Raw genomic sequence first — 22,969 nt, forward strand, 5'->3', positions numbered from 1 at the left:
CGCAGAAGCAGGTCCAAATCCAAAGCTGAACCCCGGGAGCTGTGCAAACAAAGAAGAGAAAGGGAAATCTCTCCCAGCACCCTCAGAAGCAGTGGATTAAAACTCCACAAACAACTTGATGTGCCTGCATCTGTTGAATATCTGAATAGACAATGAATCATCCCAAATTCAGGAGGTGGACTTTGGGAGCAGGATATATTAATTTTTCCCCTTTTCCTTTTTTTGTGAGTGTATATGTGTATGCTTCTGGGTGAGAATATGTCTGTATAGCTTTGCTTTCACCATTTGTCCTAGGGTTCGGTCTGTCCTTTTTTTTTTTTTTCTTTACTTAAAAAAATTTTCTTTCTTAATAAATGTTTTCTTAATATTTTTTTCCTTATTTTCTATTTAAAAAAAATTTTTTTTCTTAATAAGGTTTTCCATATTTTTTATTTTAAAAAAATTAAAATTTTTTTTCTGAATAAATTTTTTTCTTAATAATTTTTTCTTATTTTTTATTACAAAAAATTAATAAATTTATTTTTTAAAATTAAAAAAATGTTTTTTCCTAATATTTTTTCTTAATAATTTTTTTCTTATTTTTATTATAATAGCTTTATTTTATTTTATTTTATCCTCTTTCGTTCTTTCTTTCTATTTTTTCTCCCTTTTATTCTGAGCCGTGTGGATGAAAGGCTCTTGGTGCTCCAGCCAGGCATCAGGGCTGTGCCTCTGAGGTGGGAGAGCCAAGTTTAGGACACTGGTCCACAAGAGACCTCCCAGCTCCACGTAATACCAAATGGTGAAAATCTCTCAGAGATCTCCATCTCAACAGTAAGACCCAGCTTCACTCAACAACCAGCAAGCTACAGTGCTGGACACCCTATGCCAAACAACTAGCAAGACAGGAACACAATGCCACCCATTAGCAGAGAGGCTGCCTGAAATCATAATAAAGCCACAGACACCCCAAAACACACCACCAGATGTGGACGTGCCCAACAGAAAGACAAGATCCAGCCTCATCCACCAGAACACAGCCACTAGTCCCCTCTACCAGGAAGCCTACACAACCCACTGAACCAACCTTAGCCACTGGGGACAGATACCAAAAACAACAGGAACTACGAACCTGCAGCCTGTGAAAAGGAGACCCCAAACACAGTAAGATAAGCAAAATGAGAAGACAGAAAAACACACAGCAGATGAAGGAGCAGGGTCAAAACACACCAGACCTAACAAATGAAGAGAAAATACGTAGTCTACCTGAAAAAGAATTCAGAATAATGATAGTAAAGATAATCCAAAATCTTGGAAATAGAATGGAGAAAATGCAAGAAACATTTAACAAGGACGTAGAACTAAAGAGGAACCAAGCAACGATAAAAAACACAATAAATGAAATTAAAAATACTCTAGATGGAATCAATAGCAGAATAACTGAGGCAGAAGAACGGATAAGTGACCTGGAAGAAAAAATGGTGGAAATAACTACTGCAGAGCAGAATAAAGAAAAAAGAATGGAAAGAACTGAGGACAGTCTCAGAGACCTCTGGGACAACATTAAATGCACCAACATTCGAATTATAGGGGTCCCAGAAGAAAAAGAGAAAAAGAAAGGGACTGAGAAAATATTTGAAGAGATTATAGTTGAAAACTTCCCTAATATGGGAAAGGAAATAGTTAATCAAGTCCTGGAAGCACAGAGAGTCCCATACAGGATAAATCCAAGAAGAAACACGCCAAGACACATATTAATCAAACTATCAAAAATTAAATATAAAGAAAACATATTAAAAGCAGCAAGGGAAAAACAACAAATAACACACAAGGGAATCCCCATAAGCTTAAGAGCTGATCTTTCAGCAGAAACTCTGCAAGCCAGAAGGGAGTGGCAGGATATACTTAAAGTGATGAAGGAGAAAAACCTACAACCAAGATTACTCTACCCAGCAAAGATCTCATTCAGATTTGATAGAGAAATTAAAACCTTTACAGACAAGCAAAAGCTGAGAGAGTTCAGCACCACCAAACCAGCTTTACAACAAATGCTAAAGGAACTTCTCTAGGCAAGAAACACAAGAGAAGGAAAACACCTACAATAACAAACCCAAAACATTTAAGAAAATGGGAATAGGTACATACATATCGATAATTACCTTAAATGTAAATGGATTAAATGCTCCCACCAAAAGACACAGACTGGCTGAATGGATACAAAAACAAGATCCATATATATGTTGTCTACAACGGACCCACTTCAGACCTAGAGACACATACAGACTGAAAGTGAGGGGATGGAAAAAGATATTCCATGCAAATGAAAATCAAAAGAAAGCTGGAGTAGCAATTCTCATATCAGACAAAATAGACTTTAAAATAAAGACTATTATAAGAGACAAAGAAGGATACTATATAATGATCAAGGGATTGATCCAAGAGGAAGGTATAACAATTGTAAATATTTATGCACCCAACATAGGAGCACCTCAATACATAAGGCAAATACTAACAGCCATAAAAGGGGAAATCGACAGCAACACAATCATAGTAGGGGACTTTAACACCCCACTTTTACCAATGGACAGATCATCCAAAATGAAAACAAATAAGGAAACACAAGCTTTAAATGATACATTAAACAAGATGGACTTAATTTATATTTATAGGACACTCCACCCAAAAACAACAGAATACACATTTTTCTCAAGTGCTCATGGAACATTCTCCAGGATAGATCATATCTTGGGTCACAAATCAAGCCTTGGTAAATTTAAGAAAATTGAAATCGTATCAAGTATCTTTTCTGACCACAACGCTATGAGACTAGATATCAATTACAGGAAAAGATCTGTAAAAAATACAAACACATGGAGGCTACACAATACACTACTTAATAACGAAGTGATCACTGAAGAAATCAAAGGGGAAATCAAAAAATACCTAGAAACAAATGACAATGGAGATACGACGACGCAAAACCTATGGGATGCAGCAAAAGCAGTTCTAAGAGGGAAGTTTATAGCAATACAAGCCTACCTCAAGAAACAGGAAACATCTCGAATAAACAACCTAACCTTGCACCTAAAGCAATTAGAGAAAGAAGAACAAAAAAAACCCCAAAGTTAGCAGAAGGAAAGAAATCATAAAGATCAGATCAGAAATAAATGAAACAGAAATGAAAGAGACAATAGCAAAGATCAATAAAACTAAAAGCTGGTTCTTCGAGAAGATAAACAAAATTGATAAACCATTAGCCAGACTCATCAAGAGAAAAAGGGAGAAGACTCAAATCAATAGAATTAGAAATGAAAAAGGGGAAGTAACAACTGACACTGCAGAAATACAAACGATCATGAGAGATTACTATAAGCAACTATATGCCAATAAAATGGACAACCTGGAAGAAATGGACAGATTCTTAGAAATGCACAACCTGCGGAGACTGAACCAGGAAGAAATAGAAAATATGAACAGACCAATCACAAGCACTGAAATTGAAACTGTGATTAAAAATCTTCCAACAAACAAAAGCCCAGGACCAGATGGCTTCACAGGCGAATTCTATCAAACATTTAGAGAAGAGCTAACACCTATCCTTCTCAAACTCTTCCAAAATATTGCAGAGGGAGGAACACTCCCAAACTCATTCTACGAGGCCACCATCACCTTGATACCAAAACCAGACAAAGATGTCACAAAGAAAGAAAACTACAGGCCAATATCACTGATGAACATAGATGCAAAAATCCTCAACAAAATACTCGCAAACAGAATCCAACAGCACATTAAAAGGATCATACACCATGATCAAGTGGGGTTTATTCCAGGAATGCAAGGATTCTTCAATATATGCAAATCAATCAACGTGATACATCATATTAACAAATTGAAGGAGAAAAACCATATGATCATCTCAATAGATGCAGAGAAAGCTTTTGACAAAATTCAACACCCATTTATGATAAAAGCCCTGCAGAAAGTAGGCATAGAGGGAACTTTCCTCAACATAATAAAGGCCATATATGACAAACCCACAGCCAACATTGTCCTCAATGGTGAAAAACTGAAACCATTTCCACTAAGATCTGGAACAAGACAAGGTTGCCCACTGTCACCACTATTATTCAACATAGTGTTGGAAGTGTTAGCCACAGCAATCAGAGAAGAAAAAGAAATAAAAGGAATCCAAATCGGAAAAGAAGAAGTAAAGCTGTCACTGTTTGCAGATGACATGATACTATACATAGAGAATCCTAAAACTGCCACCAGAAAACTACTAGAGTTAATCAATGAATTTGGTAAAGTAGCAGCAGGATACAAAATTAATGCACAGAAATCTCTTACATTCCTATACACTAATGACGAAAACTCTGAAAGTGAAATTAAGAAAACACTCCCGTTTACCATTGCAACAAAAAGAATAAAATATCTAGGAATAAACCTACCTAAGGAGACAAAAGACCTGTATGCAGAAAATTATAAGACACTGTTGAAAGAAATTAAAGATGACACAAATAGATGGAGAGATATACCATGTTCTTGGATTGGAAGAATCAACATTGTGAAAATGACTCTACTACCTAAAGCAATCTACAGGTTCAATGCAATCCCTATCAAACTACCACTGCCATTTTTCACAGAACTAGAACAAAAAATTTCACAATTTGTATGGAAACACAAAAGACCCTGAATAGCCAAAGCAATCTTGAGAACGAAAAATGGAGCTGGAGGAATCAGGCTCCCTGACTTCAGACTATATTACAAAGCTACAGTAATCAGGACAGTTTGGTACTGGCACAGAAACAGAAATATAGATCAATGGAACAGGATAGAAAGCCCAGAGATAAACCCACGCACATATGGTCACCTTATCTTTGATAAAGGAGGCAAGCATATACAGTGGAGAAAAGACAGCCTCTTCAATAAGTGGTGCTGGGAAAATTGGACAGGTACATGTAGAAGTATGAAATTAGAACACACCCTGACACCATACACAAAAATAAACTCAAAATGGATTAAAGACCTAAGTGTAAGGCCAGACACTATCAAACTCTTAGAGGAAAACATAGACAGAACACTCTATGACATAAATCACAGCAAGATCCTTTTTGACCCAGCTCCTAGAGAAATGGAAATAAAAACACAAATAAACATATGGTACCTAATGAAACTTAAAAGCTTTTGCACAGCAAAGGAAACCATAAACAAGACCAAAAGACAACCCTCAGAATGGGAGAAAATATTTGCAAATGAAGCAACTGACAAAGGATTAATCTCCAAGATTTACAAGCAGCTCATGCAGCTCAATAACAAAAAAACAAACAACCCAATCCAAAAATGGGCAGAAGACCTAAATAGACATTTCTCCAAAGAAGATATACAGATTGCCAACAGACACATGAAAGAATGCTCAACATCATTAATCATTAGAGAAATGCAAATCAAAACTACAATGAGATATCATCTTACACCGGTCAGAATGGCCATCATCAAAAAATCTACAAACAATAAATGCTGGAGAGGGTGTGGAGAAAAGGGAACCCTCTTGCACTGTTGGTGGGAATGTAAATTGATACAGCCACTATGGAGAACAGTATGGAGGTTCCTTAAAAAACTACAAATAGAACTACCATATGACCCAGCAATCCCACTACTGGGCATATACCCTGAGAAAACCATAGGTCAAAAAGAGTCATGTACCAAAATGTTCATTGCAGCTCCATTTACAATAGCCAGGACATGGAAGCAACCTAAGTGTCCATCATCGGATGAATGGATAAAGAAGATGTGGCACATATATACAATGGAATATTACTCAGCCATAAAAAGAAATGAAAGGGAGGTATTTGTAGTGAGGTGGATGGAGTTAGTCTGTCATACAGAGTGAAGTAAGTCAGAAAGAGAAAAACCAATATCGTATGCTAACACATATATATGGAATCTAAGGGGTAAAAAAAGGTCCTGAAGAACCTAGTGGCAAGATGGGAATAAAGGCACAGACCTACCAGAGAATGGACTTGAGGATATGGGGAGGGGGAGGGGTAAGATGTGACAGGGTGAGAGAGTGGCATGGACATATATACACTACCAAATGTAAAATAGATAGCTAGTGGGAAGTAGCCGCATAGCACAGGGAGATCAGCTCGGTGCTTTGTGACCACCTAGAGGGGTGGGATAGGGAGAGTGGGAGGGAGGGAGACGCAAGAGGGAAGAGATATGGGAACACATGTATATGTATAACTGATTCACTTTGTTATAAAGCAGAAACTAATACACCATTGTAAAGCAATTATACTCCAATAAAGATGTTTAAAAAAAAACAAAACAAAACAAACAAACAAACAAAAAAAAATAATATATCATGTCCAAGTGGGGTCTTCCTAAGGAATGAAAAATTGGTTTTAAACATTTGAAAATCAATCAATAGAATTCAGTATGCTAACAGAAAAGAAAATTATCATTGCAATAAAAACATAATCAGCATTTAACAAAATTCAATATACATTCATGATAAAAAACTTTTAGGGAACTAAGACAAGTAGTTAACTTTTTCAGACTGATAAATTTACATTGAACACTTACAACCAACATCATACTTAATAGCTGAAGACTGAATATTTATTTATATGAGAACAGAAAAACAAAAAAATATGAATGCCTGTTTCATCACTTCTATTCAACATTTTGGTGGAGGTCCTATCCATTGTCATAAGAAAAATAAATAAAAGGTATAAAAATAGAAAGTAGTGAAAGATCCCTGTTTGCAGATTGCATGATTATTTGCATTTAAAAAATACCTGAAATAACTCATTTATTAAAATGAATTTAAGAAGTTTGGAGGATACAATGTTAATATTTTTAAAACCTATTGTGTTTTTATATAATAGCAACAAGATATTGAAAGATAAAATTAAAAATGATTTTATTTACTATAGCATAAAAAAAATAAAAATAAAAACCACCTAAGAACAAAATGAATAAAAGATGTCCACAATGTCTACACTGAAAACTAGGAAACATTGTGATAGGAATTAAAGAAGACCAAAATTAATGAAAAGTCACACCATGCTCAGAAAACGGAAAACTCATTGTTTGTTAAAATATCGATTCTCTTCATTTTGCTCTATCGCTTAAATGCAATCCCAATTAAAACCTTAATTTTATTTTAGAAACTGACAAGCTATTCCAAAACTTATGCAGAGTGCAGATAACCTAAATTAAATAAAGCAATGTTTACAAAGAATAAAAGTTGGAGCAGTTACCTCACCTGATTTCCAACATCCTATAAAATTACTGTAATCAAGATGATTTGGTATCAGTGAAAAGAGAGACAAATACATCAATGGAATGGGGTAGTAGAGAGTTCAGTAAGAGATTTACTCATATGTAGTCAACTGATTTCTAACACAGAAGCCAAGATAATCCAATGAATAAAAGGAAACTTTTTTTTAAAACTTCAACATGTCTAATAGCAGGAGATCTTGTGATTTTGGTGTAGGTAAAGGTTTCTTAGAACACAAAAAGTATAAAACATGAACAACAAAATTGATAAACTGAACTTATCAAAATGAAAAGCATTCACACTCTGAAAGACATCATTAAGAAAATAAAAAGGCAAGCCACATGCTGGAAAAATTATTTGCACATATCTATCAAAGTGCATGCATGGGGCTTCCCTGGGGGTGCAGTGGTTAAGAATCCGCCTGCCAATGCAGGGGACACGTGTTGGAGCCCTGGTCCGGGAAGATCTCACATGCCGTGGAGCAACTAAACCTGTGTGCCACAGCTACTTAGCCTGCGCTCTAGAGCCTGCGAGCCACAACTACTGAGCCCATGTGCCACAACTACTGAAGCCCGCGCACCTAGAGCCCGTGTCGCAACAAGAGAAGCCACGGCAATGAGATGCCCGTGCACTGCAACTAGAGAGCAACAAAGACCCAATGCAGCCAAAAATAAATATATTAATTAATTAATTAAGTTTTTAAAAAAGTGTATGCATGATACATAAAGAACTCTTAAAATGTCATAATCAGAATATAGCAGCCATTTTTTTTAATGGGCAAGACACCTCAAAAAAGAAGATGCATCAATGGCCAATAAGAACCTGAAAATATGCTTATCATCATCTGTCATCAGGGAAATGCCAGTTAAAACCACAATGCAACACTAGTACATAACCACTTAGAATGGCTAAAATTTAAAGGACTGACCAGATAAAGGGCTGACAAGGATGCATAACAAGTGGAACTCTCATTCACTGCTGGAGGGAGTGTAGAAGGATTAATGTCACTTTGGAACACAATTTGACAGTTCAGTTTTGTTTTTTTTTTAATTAAGTTAAACGTGCATCTGCCAAATAACTCAAGCATTCCACTTCTAGGTATAAAAATAAATGCCCACACAAAATTTTTACATGATTGTTCACAAGAGCCTTATATGCAGTAGCCAAAATCTGGAAATAATCCAAATGCCTTCTAACAGAATAGGTGGATGAAGAAATTGTGGTTTATTCATACATTGGAATATTGCTCAGAAAAATAAGCAAAATAAAGATACATATGAAGACATGGATAAATCTCAAAAATGGTATGCTGACAGAAAAAAAGCCAAGCTAAAGAGAGTGCATTCAATACAATTCCATTTATAAAAATTCTAGAACAAATAAGCTATAGTGATAAAAAGCAAATTAGTGATTGCCTGGGGTTAGGGTGGAAGAAGAGATGGATCATAAAAATGCAGGACACTTCCTCTGGGTGTGATGGCAATGTTTATTTTCTTGATTATGATGTTGATTTCAGAGGTATATACATATGCCACAACTGATTAAATGGTACACTTTTTATATTTGCAACTTATTGTACTTCAATTATACCTTGATAAATAGAGAAAAAAATCTCAAGGACTATGACCTAAATGCATCTAGACTGGGAAAGGTAGATAAATGGGAAAGCTACCTGCATCTTATCATGCTGTTCTATACAAAAACTACGTCTACTAGCATACAATTTTTATTTTTTAAGTATGTACCTTGGAAAATATATGCAGTAAAAAGACACATGGACATCACAAGTCAGTCATCAAATTCTTAACAAAATATTTGAGATGGCTATTATTACTTTAAGGTAAGTTTTCAGGCCTTGAAGAACTACTGAAATAGTATAGCTTTTATAAATTATTATTCATTAATTTCTCCAAAGAAAATTGAATGCAAAAATATCTTCTGAGAAGTTTGAAAAAATGAAAAATTTCATCAACAAGCTTTTCCACTCAGATTGCCATCATATTTCTCTTATTGCTTCAAAAGAAAGAAACAATCTGCCCAAAGATAGATAATTGTTAAAAATATAATAAAAGACTTGGAGTAACCCACTTTGATTCGTTACAAAAGAAAAATAATATGGAAATAGCAATGCTTTGAAAAATGGAGTTATAATGGCTACAACTTGATATTTAGTAAAAAAATTTCCTCTTCATAAGACTCCAAAAGTAATTTTATTAATAATCAATATAGGCAGTGTGGCTCTTCTTCTAATTTAGCTTTTCTTCACATTTTTGAAGTGTATTATTAAACTAGAACAAACCAAGGCTGTTGACTAGGGTTGGTTGGATATTTTGTGCCTGCATGAAAATATTCATCCCCTCAGACCATGTTCCACTCACTAAGGTCCATATCCAGGTGCTACCTCTGCCTAGAGAGGGCAAATTTATCTAATTCCCACCAGGTACCTTGTAAACAAGCAGTAGCCCAGAAAGAAGCACTTCGTTTACAAGTCAGACCACTAAGGACTTGTGATATATGGGTCGCTGTTGCTCACTCGTATCAAAATGTATAAGAATATTTAAAAAGTCAGAGTTGTAAGATAAAAAAGAAGTTACAATAATGAAGAAAACTACATATTAGTGCATAAGTAAATAAACACATAACATATAACTATATATATAAATAAAATTAATACTAGTATTTTAAGCACTTTATATACATAAATTCAATTTTTTATAAATACTTAAGAGAGAGATTATATTACTATTCCCATTTGAAGACTGAGAAATTAAAACCAGCAAAATTTATTGCACAGAGAAACATAATTAAGCTAGGTACTGGCATTCAAAGTCAGATTTTTCTCATTCCAGACTCAATTCTTAGATTCACTCTGCTATGCTGAAATTATATAATCTGAATTATGGGCCTATATATTCATTTTGGCGTTTTCATATAAACTAACTTCATCATACTTTTTAAAATATTTCTAGTTTTGCTTTCATCTGTTTATTGGTGAATTTTTTAAACTCTTCAGATTGCAATTCAAATATGGACGTTTTTAGCATTTATTGCCATTAACAGTACCATTGCATAAATGTAGGGTCGTATATAGACAAAATTATATATACTAAACAAATTTGCATCTAAAGTGGAATGATACTATTTCCAAAGAAGTAATATTTCCAGTTTTCAGATTAATAAATCACTGGTGTTTTTATATCATCTTCATCATTACAACTGTTTATCAAACACTAAAATAATGCAAACATGGTACCATTCCTATCTCCTGCCATTTTTAGTTTGATTTTTAAACATTTAGTTGCAAAGATTCAAAAATCTAGATAGGTACCATAACATAAACCAAAATGAAAGGAAAAATATTTGAGTAAATTTTAGGGAAAGATACATTAAAAACATATTCAGATAAGATGAACTAATTTCACAAAAGGAGTCAGAAAATTTTATTCCGATTTAAAAATCTGTGTGTCTGAATCATTTACTTTCTTCACAGCATTTTGTCAAGTGGAGAAGACTACATTGTTTTTAAAATTTTATATAGCCATGCAATAATACACTTTAGGAAGTAAGACCTGAATTTATGTATGATGACTGTTCTGATATGTGGATTAGATAAATACAAAATTTCATCCAATTCAAACATTCTTATTCTAAAGCCTTCCCAATATTTTATTAAGTAAAAATAGTTTCCCTATTTAATTGATCAAAGATAGTACAAGATAAACCTAAAAGTGAAGGATATGCATTTGCTTTTCCAAAACTAACTGCACTTCATATAAAATAAATGTTATATTTAAAGTTCCAGAGGTTTTCATGAAACTCCAAGATGCGAAGCAGCTTAATAAACTTATTTTCGCTACCCAGGGTCATACTCACTAAAGGTTTCATTAATGAGTCTTTTAAAGATTATTTTTCTAGTGGTTTAATAGATTTTTTTTGAAATAAACAGCTGAAGTTACTTCAAGATTTAGAATATGGTTTATATATTAGAAAGTTAAGAATTAATCAAAGAGAATAATAATAATCTTTGCTTCCAGTACCTCTGTCTTTGGTTATTTACTAGATGCCTCTTGGCTAGAGGTATTTGGGTTAGCAGTGGTTGAAAACATATGGAATCAACAGATGAATGGATAAAGAAGATGTGGCACATATATACAATGGAATATTACTCAGCCATAAAAAGAAATGAAATTGAGTTATTTGTAGTGAGGGGGATGGACCTAGAGTCTGTCATACAGAGTGAAGTAAGTCAGAAAGAGAAAAACAAATACTGTATGCTAACACATATATATGGAATCTAAAAAAAAAAAAAAAGTGGTTATGAAGAACCTAGGGGTAGGACAGGAATAAAAATGCAGATGTAGAGAATGGACTTGAGGACACGGGGAGGGGGAAGGGTAAGCTGGGACAAAGTGAGAGAGTGGCATGGACATATATAACCTACCAGGTGTAGAATCGATAGCTGGTGGGGGGCAGCCGCATGGCACAGGGAGATCAGCTCGGTGCTTTGTGACCAGCTCGAGGGGTGGGATGGGGAGGGTGGGAGGGAGGGAGATGTAGGAGGGAAGAGATATGGGGATGTGTGTGTATGTATGGCTGATTCACTTTGTTGTAAGGCAGAAGCTAACACACCATTGTAGGGCAGTTGTGCTCCAGTGAAGATGTTAAAAAAAAAAAAAGAAAGAAAGCGTATGGAAATATTTTAAGGAAATCATTTTTATGTGTTTTAGTTGTTGATACCATAATCAGCCTCTGAAACACAGAGGAATTTATTACGTGTTTTTTAATATGCAACATCAAGTTCAATTATTTATTTTGAAAAAAGAACTTACTGTGATAGTCTGTAACTATACTTGAAAACTCTAAACCGGACCCCAGTGAGCCCAAGTGTAGTATATGGGAAAGAAGGTGGAGTATAATCTGGTTTGGTATGTGTGTTGGAGTGGAGTAAAAAATAAAAATTAAATGATATTCACCTAGAAGTAAGTTCAGGTAAAAATAGAAGTCTCAATGCTACGAAACTGTATGAAAAAAATCTAATCAACATGTACATACATCAAATATTATATTTCAGGGCCAGTAAATTTTGAGGATTAATTAATTAATATTAATTTGTATATTTTCTCTTCTATATTTCCTCTTTATATGTTCTAATCATTTATGACAAAAAAATTCTACTTTTAATTTCTGTTGTTTAACTTCCATGGGCTCTGGGAATACGTACAGCAATAGATTAAACTAATGTATGAAATGAAACCATCCACTGATATATTTCTTCCATATTACTCATTTATGTTCCAGGAAAATAAAGATTTGGATATTACAAAAATAAGTTTAGTTTGTGAAACTGATGTTCATGAAGAGTTTAATTTTAAAATAGAAATTTGTAAGCCTAAAATTTAATTTGTTTATAATATTCATTCACCTAATAAATAAATACTGATTTATCATTTGTGTGCAATCAATGCCTGATATCAGAGATCTGAGACTATATTATTATACATTGCCTGAATCAGTTTGTCATTAATTTAGCATGATATGACGTGTTAAAACATTTTGCTTAGAGTCAAAGGCTTAGGTACATACTAATGCAGAAACTCAAAAACAAATAGAATCCCAAATAACCTGAAAATGTCACAAATATTAATTATATTTAAAATTATGCCATAGATTATATAACTAAGTACAGGGACACAATATTCTACTGACCCTCTGAATTTACATTTTGCTTTTTTTGAAAATACATACTGTGTGTGTGTGTGTGTACATCTCTATGTGTACATATCCGTGTGTGTATATATATAAATATATATATATACACACATTTCAACAGAATAGAGCAAATCTTCCATGTAAAACTTGTCTATTAATCCATAATATATTACACAGCTTTACTTTGTTACACTTTGAAAAATAAATTATTCAGAAACTGTATAAAAACAATCATCACAGTAATGACTAATATCTCAGGAGTGCATCCCTTTATGGGGTCTGGTCTGTTTGTTCTGTTAATGATTGACTAAATGAAAATTAAAGCAAGAGTTACCAGGTCCAATGATTGAAGAATTAAAAGAAAGAATGTGATTATTGTAACTGGCAAATTATAATTGGAAAGGAGCTTTTTACCATGACCTTCACATTATTAAAATAGCGATTTTTAAAAACTACAGTTCATCTTTTGCAGTATCTCTATTTTACCTTGGAAACATTCACAAAGAACAGAGAAAGGCAAAATATCAGACTTGTACATTTCATTAAATTAATCTCTGAGAGGAGGAAGTGAAGAAAATGTTCTTTTCTCCAAAGAAAATAATACAAAGTACTAAGAGGAAAGTCATTTGCTCTTCCCAGGAGAATAGCATGCCTGTGTTTAAATCAACCAATCTCTGTTAAAGTTTCCCAGGCGTTACAGTCACCATTGTCTACTCATTCTCTTACTGAACAATAGAAAACATCACTGCTACACCCACGGGGGAAGAAAGTAGGTCACCCTTTAGAGTTTACAACTTTGCTTTATAGCATATATTGATTGTTACTGTCAACTCACTTCATCTGATTTAATAATATTCAGCTTAAAATAAAGTTTGATTTACCTCAAAAACTTCTTCATCCAAAATTCTTGTTCCAAAAACTGTAATTCCACTGGTGTCAACGATTGCTCTCTCACTTCTGTCAAGTGGTTTTGTGGTTTTCATCTTACAATCAACAATCATGGTCACAGTTTTCTTCTCCACGCTGATTGCTACCCGGTGCCACCTTAAAAAGCCAAGTAATTCTTTTGTAAGTTCCAAAGATGTTGCCAAACCATTATTCACGTTAAAATACAATGTATTTTAAATTATACACGTAATCTGAAAGTATACAAAATGTAGGCTCATTTATTAACCAGTTAACAGGTGACTATTTACTATTAACCCAGAACAGTGCTAGGTACTCAAAAAGACACCCAAGCACTGTAGGATGCACAGCAGGATTGGCTGTCTATGCTGATAAGGAAGAGACCATCCTTTGCTTCACTTTGTGTTGTAACAAAAGCTTAATCTCACCATGTCCTGATGACGGTATTTGATAGAGATTAGGGGCGGGATATGGAGTAATTAATAGTTTCTATGTACGTAAATGCTTTCTTCCAAAATGGAATTCCACTTAAAAAAATTCTGCTTGAGAGATCCCCTGAGATAGACTGTAAAAGGTTTATGTCTGCTAATTGAATGAACGCTCCATCTGGAACAACTGAACGTTCTAATTGCAAGACACAATGTGCTTCTCTGTCTTTAGGCACATTTATTTCAAGTGCTTTCGTTTTCTTTTTCCACTTCAATTTCAAGACAGTTATAGATCACTACTGTGGGCAGGATCCAAGACTGAGACACAATATCTCTCCTTCTTTCCAGGGTTGGCAGGAAGTGGGAACGTTGAAAGAAAGCATAGTCAACGCATGTGTGGAGTGAGTCTCAATTCACTCTGAAGCTACTGCTCCAGCTAATTCAGGGCAGTGATGACAGACCTGGGGGGAGACGTGGCCAGCCCTCTGGAAACATAAATACCCTAATCATACTGTAAAATGGTGGGTTTTATTAACAGTATCTGGTGCTAACATAAACAACTAAGTGAAACGCACTTGGATTTTGCAAGCCACTCTTTTTCTTTTCCCAAATGAAAAGTGCTAAATTAATATTCCAGAAGTTTCTAGGACTAGATCCATAAAATAAAGTACCCAGAAAGTTGCAGGAGCCTTTCTAAAATGTCTGTTTCATGTGACTTGGCATGGCTACTGATGAGGACCAAGTATATTTCCATGTACACTTAATCTTTCGTCTTTCCGTAGCACTTTCAACTAGCATAGGCATCTGCTTGGTTTGAATTGAGCAAAGATTTATATTAGGAGGCACTTAATACTGTGAGAGTAAAATTTACACATGTTTCTGCCAAGAAGCCTGTGTCTTATATTAAACCATCTCTACTCTTGTGGGTACGTGCTTTTCATTAACAGAAAATAAAAATGATTTATTTCAATTGTCGAAAGCTGATTAGGACTCTAAACTTGATATTTTTGTTGAATTAATTTAAGCTCTGATAATAATGTGATAATCATGGTATCACATATAATATTCAAAATATTAAATTAACCCTAAGTTTTGGAGTCATTCTTAATTATTCTCTTTCTCTCATACTACACATTCATATCATCAGAAAATCTGTCAATCCTATATTCACAGTATATGCAGAATTCAAAGGCTCACAACTTTGTCCAAGTACCCATGCCTCTCACCTAGACTCCTAACTGGTCCCTGCTTCCAGTCTGATGCAACCAGAGTGACCATTTTAAAAAATAAGTCAGGTGAAGTTTCTATCTTGCTATAAACTAATATAATACTCTCAGTAAAAACTGAAGTCCTTACTTTGCCTCGCCCTGGCTGTCTCTGAGCTCATGTCCAAATTTTTGCTTTCTGATTCCCAGTAACCCAGCCACCGCTGCCTCTTTCTTGTTCCTTTCACATATTCTTCACTCTGCCGGGAATGCTCTCCTCCATATCCCCACATGCCCACTCTCTCACTTCCAATATGTCTTTGCTCAATGCAACTATGCCAAAGAGGACTGCTCTGTATAAAACAGTACACTCTACATTCTTGCCCCTGATGCATTTCATTCATAGAACTATCATCACTTTTCATATGAATTATTAAGGATAATGATGTAAATTACTCATGAAAGCCCAGTTTTCCCGGCACAGAGATGAAGGTTTTTCCATGGTCCTGACAATGATAATCTGAGTGTGAATTTTTTTTCCACCTGAACAGCTATTTCTTTCTCATGTCTACAACCAAATGTCATATTTCCGATAATCTTTTTTTCAGTAGCCTGAATTCAGCAATAAAATACCGAGTAAATTTAATAAAAATGTATTTGTCTTTAGCTGCTCCCTAAGTGATAGGCACTATTCACAACACAGAATTCAGAATTCAGCATGATTTTGAGAAGAGTGTGGTTGTTACTGGAAAGTGCGACTACCTGAGTTCAAACCCTATCTCTGCCACTTTTCAAATATATGTTACTTAAACTCCCAGTGCCTCACTTCCCTTATCTGTAAAATGGGTTTATTAATGTTATTTTCTTCCAAGAGTCGTGAAAAATTAAATGAGTTGACTATGTATAAAGTGTTCAGAACAGAACGTAGCACATATCGAGTGCTATATAAAGCTTCCTATATTGTCAATAGTAACATGATTGGTAAAGGAAGTCAAATCAGGTCATTCTTCTGCTCAAAAAGTCTACAGTGACTTCCTATTTCACTTAGAATAAAATCCAAAGTGTTTACAACCACCTACAATGTGTTATACCATTTGGCCTCCCACTGATTCTCCATCCTCATCATCCCACACTGTTTCTGCCACACTGGCATCCTTGATGTTGCTTAGACCAAATCAGCCACACCCAGAATCAAAGGTTGTGTATTTGCTTTTCCTCCATCTGGAATAGTATGCTTTTAATTATCAGCATGGCATGCACCTCGCCTCCTTCACATGTCACCTTCTTAGTGAGACTATCCCTGACCTCACTCCTTAAAACTGCACTCCCCACCATCATCCCCTATTCTCTTCACTGCTATATTTCTCTCTCTCTCTCACTTATCACCATCTGATAAACTATTTATTAGTAATTTTTTATCGTTCATTATGTGTCTACCCAGACTGTAAACTATGTATGATTAGGTATTTTATTGTTTTGTTCATTTCTATATCACCACTCCCTAGAAAACCTGCATCACACTTTATAAATATTTGTTGAATGATCAAATGAAAGAATTGTTTTCAACACAGCTAAAACATTGGATTATTGTGTTACTTACTTTCCATCTGCGATGTTAACAGTTCTAAAGAGGGGGTAGTCTTCTGGGGCAGGTTTTCCAGTGTGGTCTTCATACAGGAAAACAGGTGATCTCCCAACCTCCACACCGATTTGCTGAATACCATGCTCATTATATATAGATAAAAGGAAAGACTGAATTCCTTTTTTGGGTTTTACTGTAAATAATATTGAAAAATCCTCTGGAAAAGTTCCTCCTGGGAAGAAAATGCCAAAGAGTCAAAAATTCTAAATTTCCAAATTATTCCTTGATCACCTTATTATTTTTGAGCTTACTAAGTGGCCTTAACAAGTAACCAAAGTTCAAACAGTAATAACAGTACAGATTTAAAAACCAACGGAGAAGGGATTCTATTAATCTTTGTCTGCAACAATTGTTGAAGCTGTATTCAAACTTTACCACCACTCATTTAAAGCACAAGTATTATGTAAAATTTAATTCATGGTTAGGAAACAAGATCATGCCAGTGCCAAGATCGTGCCAGTTCAATATCAAACACACAATAAGCACTTTTAAAACACTTAAGTAGAAATTCTGGTGTAAGATTTGTATTTTCTGCCCTTATCTAATCTGTGGCCATCTATCCTCTCTTTAAAGTGGCATTATAAGGACACAACATATGAAGGTACACTTTTAGTCATCTCTTCAAAGGCTAAAGAGTTTCTGAGCAGTTTTTCCTATCACACAATGAAGTTTCACTAATAAAAAGCTTATGTCATTATAAGTCAGAACTTTTAGATACTTGGTTAATTTGATTCTAAATGCAAGAAGGAAGTTTTTGGTTTTTTTTTTTCTTTTCCCTCTCATCATCATATCCCAAATATCCAGCATTGGGCCATATCTACACAAGTTCTTAGTAAGCATTTATTAAATAAATATATAAATTAAATGGTTATCACAAGTATATCTCAGGTAGTTAAGCAATGACTATTGTATATTTTTTTATAAAAACACTGCATATAAAATCGTGGGTTCTATTTTTCAAAAACAGTTTTACATATATATCTTATTTCATTCTTTTACTACCCTGGGACAAAAGTAAAGCAGGCATTGTTATTTGAAGGATGAGATTATTTAAATTAAAAAGTTTTCCATATGCAAAACTGGTGCATATGTGCATATGTAATCAATGATATCTGGGCCAACACCAAGAGATTCCATATTCAGTCCATTCACTCCATATTCTATTATGCATAGTAGTATAAAATCATAAAAATATATGAATATGACTGCCTTGGATTCAAATTAAAAAAACTGTAGGAGACTAGCAATTTTACTTCTAAGAATTTACAGAGGTGATAAGGATGCTTATATGTAAAGATATTATGTTAAGTCAATTCATCAGAACACTATTTATAATCATAAAATGTTAAAATCACCTGTAATGGTTGGGACTGGTTAAATAAAATACAAAACATTTATATAGTGGAAATCTATGCAGCCACTTAATGTAGTGGAAAGATGTCTTATGAAATGGAAATTATTTAAAATGTTGTGGAAAGTAAATAAGAATAGGTCACAAAGAAAACAGCCAATTGATGTTAACTATTTGGTTCTAATCTATCTATCTAGAATCTAGATAGATATTTCCAAACTAAAAAGCGTTTATTTAAAATTCTCAATTTTAATTTTTAAAATAACTTACCAATAATACAACTTCACTATATCACAAATATATCATAAAAGCCTTGCTTTCATGGCAAAAAAAAAGATATATATATATAGAGAGAGAGGGAGAGAGAAAGTTTTGTTTGATTAGATTTGTGTCACAGATATATCCAATTTTATATTCATGAAAATCAATAGAGAAAAATAATCATGTATATAAAATTGAAAGGTAATAAAACACATCAATTAACAAAAACACCTTTTAGCTGCTTACACTACAAATAAAAATCTAGGTAATTCAGCTTATTATCGAGGAAGCTGCACAGCAAATAAGTGTTTTCTTCAAATGAATAGCTCAAAATGTTGAGAATTATAGGACTTCTTTCCCTAAATACCTCAATTTTCAAATATCTCATACATTGAAAAATGATGCTAAAATATTATGAAGTGGAGAAAACAGTATCTTTTTCATTTTTGCAAAAATATTATGAAATAAGATCTACATAGAGACATTTTGAAAAAGAGGAATTTCAGAAAATAGTATATTCATATAAGGCTAAATAAGTTGTAACAAATTTTAATTAATCATCCAATTTATATAACACAACTTTTGAAAACTGTCAATTTCAAACTACACTGAGTAAAATCTTTCAATTATGGAAGTATTCCCCAATTTAAAATTAAGCAATAAGGTTTTAATTATAATCTTTACACTATGACCTTTAAAAAAGAAAATTTAGTTGTCTAAAAAATCATGACTTGATGTCAAAATGTTCACAGTATAACCTAGACACCTACCTTAGATTCCTCCCTATTAGATACTAATCAAAGTTGTTCATAACCAACTAAATTTATCAGAGAGAATTCACTCTGAGATAAGTTCAACAGCACAAAGTCAACCACTTAAGATGTGAAATTTTATCTAAAATAGTAGTGATCAGTATATATGATACAGATAAAATGTGGAATTTTGCAACTTAAATCATATGTTTTGAAATCAATAACTACAAACTAACAATAAAGCATCCTCTCTGTTAAATGACTGCTGTTAAAGAAAAAATGTTACTACTACCTTTAATAAGTGTGTATACATAAATCCTATACATGTGATAATAATCATAATTCCCTCTGAGTATATCAGATTCAATAGTGATTTTTTCTTTTAGACTGAGCATTGGGATTTTATTTATTTATGGCTGTGTTGGGTCTTCGTTTCTGTACGAGGGCTTTCTCTAGTTGCGGCGAGCAGGGGTCACTCTTCATCGCGGTGCGCGGGCCTCTCACCATCGCGGCCTCTCTTGTTGCGGAGCACAGGCTCCAGACGCGCAGGCTCAGTAATTGTGGCTCACGGGCCCAGTTGCTCCGTGGCATGTGGGATCTTCCCACACCAGGGATCGAACCCGTGTCCCCTGCATTGGCAGGCAGATTCTCAACCACTGCACCACCAGGGGAGCCCTCAATAGTGATTCTTAAAATGGGCTTTTAACATCAACAGATACTGCATCCATGAATACATTCGATATGAAAAAAGCACAATAACTTTATGATATGATTTTAATTTTTAACTTGTGGTCAATATATTTCCATGCAGAGTATGTCTCCGTTTAAATAAAATCTCTTTCTGATGTAGCTTAGTGGTTGGTAGGGTTTTTAAAATGAGGAGTGAAGGTCATTTGGCATAGTGAGGAAAGCCCACTTTAGTCTAAAAAAACCCCAAACTGTCTCTCAGCTTCATATCATCCACAGGTTCTGTGATTATATTCAAATACTTCACTTTTCTAACTCTTAATCTATAATTTGGGTTTAAATATTCCCCTTTCCAGGTGGTTATGAACATAAAGATCAATATACACAGTTTCTTGCATAGCATCCGTCCTACAGCAGGTGTTCTAAAGAGGCCAGATAGAATTTGCAAATTACAGCTTCTATTCAGTTCACAGGCACAGAGCTCTCAGATATTTAAATTCAAGGTCTCAGATTGGGACTTTGGAGGACATATACCTTAATTCTACAGAGTATTATGACAATCTGAAAACCCTTATCCCCACCCCAATATTGAAGTTTCCAATAATACTGCTTACTTTATTCATTGGAAAGAAGCTGCTATTTTGTGTTTTAGTAATGGAAGAAAAAATATTCCAAATAAATTTTCAAAGATCGTTTTTACTATTTTTTATAGAGAATATTATTCACATTTTCACTGTTCAGATTTTTTTAATGGTGAATGTGTCATTGGTAATTTTTTAAAATCCCTTTAGTATTATTTGACAAGAAGCTCTATCCTCTAGGAAGATAAGCCTATAATCATTTGCACGGGGAAAAAATGAGGTCTTTACCATAGATATCTCTTCCTATCTGAACTACTCATTATTAGAATCACATACCTAAGACACAATGTTTTGAGAAGAGGGAAACATGTTGATATATTCTGTTAACTGACATGGAAGGAGATCCTAGAGACATAGGTTGTATTCTTTTTCCAAGATAAAACAACAGAAATAATCAAAATAACTACCACACTGGAGGGCAGAAAAACTGCCCTGAGATGATAAGCCAAATATAAAATATTATAAACTAAGTTCTTCAGTATTTCTACAGCATTTCCAGTAATCTATTTTTTTCTCTCTTGAAAATTCCCATCCTTTTCCTATTTCTGCATTAGAGTGCAAATAAATAGAAAAGCAGCTTAGTTTTTACTGTTTAAAACTTTCACATTTGGGCTTCCCTGGTGGCGCAGTGGTTGAGAATCCCCCTGCTGATGCAGGGGACACGGGTTCGAGCCCTGGTCTGGGAGGATCCCACGTGCCGCGGAGCAACTAGGCCCGTGAGCCACAACTACTGAGCCTGCGCGTCTGGAGCCTGTGCTCCGCAACAAGAGAGGCCGCGATAGTAAGATGCCCGCGCGCCGCGATGAAGAGTGGCCCCCGCTTGCCACAACTGGAGAAAGCCCTCGCACAGAAACGAAGACCCAACGCAGCCAAAAATAAATTAATTAATTAATTAATAAAAACAAACAAACAAAACTTTCACATTTGATTTGAAAAATATTTCATGGATTTTATAACCATTTTAATTTTAGTTTGTCAGAAAAATTGTGCATTAATAGTCTTTATATTTGCAGTTTACTTTTGTCCACCACAAATTATTGCAAAACAGGAAATATTTTGGAAGAACCAATGATTTATCAAAATAAATGTATTTTCAAAAATATTTTAAAATGTTCTTTCCCAAAAAATATGCTTTCTTGTTTTGTTAATTTTTAGTCCCTTGATTTATAATTTTTCTATTGTTAGAAAACAGTTTTATGTGAAAATAGGGAACTCAAATTCCTTCAGGTGAAGACAGTAGAGGATAATATGAAGAATTTAAATGATAAATTGTTTCTGAAAAGATCCCAAAACACCAAAAAGGGATACTTGATAATACAGACAATATTGGCCTTGGCAACAGACAAACCCTGCATTAAATATTGGCCTCCTGTAATTTGGACAAATCAGAGAGTCTCAGTGAAACTCAATTTCTTCTGTTAAATGGGAACAAGGCCACTCAACTTAGTGAAGTTGTAACAAAAAATAATCAACATGTATCCAATAGCAGGCAAGTACTCATAACAAGTTACCTGCTTAGAAAATGTGACACTCAGAAATTGTCATTTCACTACTCAACTCCCTTTCCCTACATTATCATGATTTCTAGATAATTAGCACTATTAGGTCATTTAGTGTTTTCATGGACAGAAAGAAAATATTCACTGAGTATTTTTCAAACTATTATGAAAAATCCCCCCATAATTGTGCATTATATAGCATAATAAAAAGGGATAATAATAATTAGCAAAGCAGCAGTAGTTGTAGTAATAAAGAGAACATACCTGAAAATAACTGTTTTGTTGGGGCACTGAGTTGTGCTTGCTTTGAAACTCTGTAAGCAGTATCTGAACCTTTTGAATTCTTTCTGTTTGTGCAAAAGCCCATTGTTTTTGATATTCCCTCTGGAGAACTGTGAAAATCTAGAGCTTTTAGTACATCAACTGGAGCAGCTGAAAAATAAGTTAAAAATAGGAAAACGTAATTGAACAAATAATCTAATATAAATATGAGTATTTTTTAAACAGAGGAAATAGTTTATAGTCCTACGTCTCAAATCTATTTATCTTTTGCCATGCTTCTCTAACATTTAGGTGGGGGGCTAAGGAGTGGAGCAGCAAGTAAAATATAAACTGTAACATTCT

General features: G+C 34.2%; 1 protein-coding gene across 1 annotated transcript in view; it reads right to left on the bottom strand.

Moving 5' to 3' along the window:
* The window catches only part of COL11A1 (collagen type XI alpha 1 chain), a 214,966-nt gene that overhangs the window by 171,152 nt on the left and 20,845 nt on the right, over positions 1-22,969 (bottom strand). Inside the window, exons 2-4 of the mRNA XM_059927069.1 lie at positions 22,610-22,777; positions 17,113-17,326; positions 13,855-14,017 (exon numbers count right to left, since the gene is read on the bottom strand). Of these exons, the coding sequence (XP_059783052.1) occupies positions 13,855-14,017; positions 17,113-17,326; positions 22,610-22,777 (545 nt within the window). The remainder of the gene's footprint in view (positions 1-13,854; positions 14,018-17,112; positions 17,327-22,609; positions 22,778-22,969) is intronic.

The sequence above is a fragment of the Balaenoptera ricei genome, chromosome 1, assembly GCF_028023285.1.
Source record: "Balaenoptera ricei isolate mBalRic1 chromosome 1, mBalRic1.hap2, whole genome shotgun sequence".
NCBI lineage: Eukaryota > Metazoa > Chordata > Mammalia > Artiodactyla > Balaenopteridae > Balaenoptera > Balaenoptera ricei.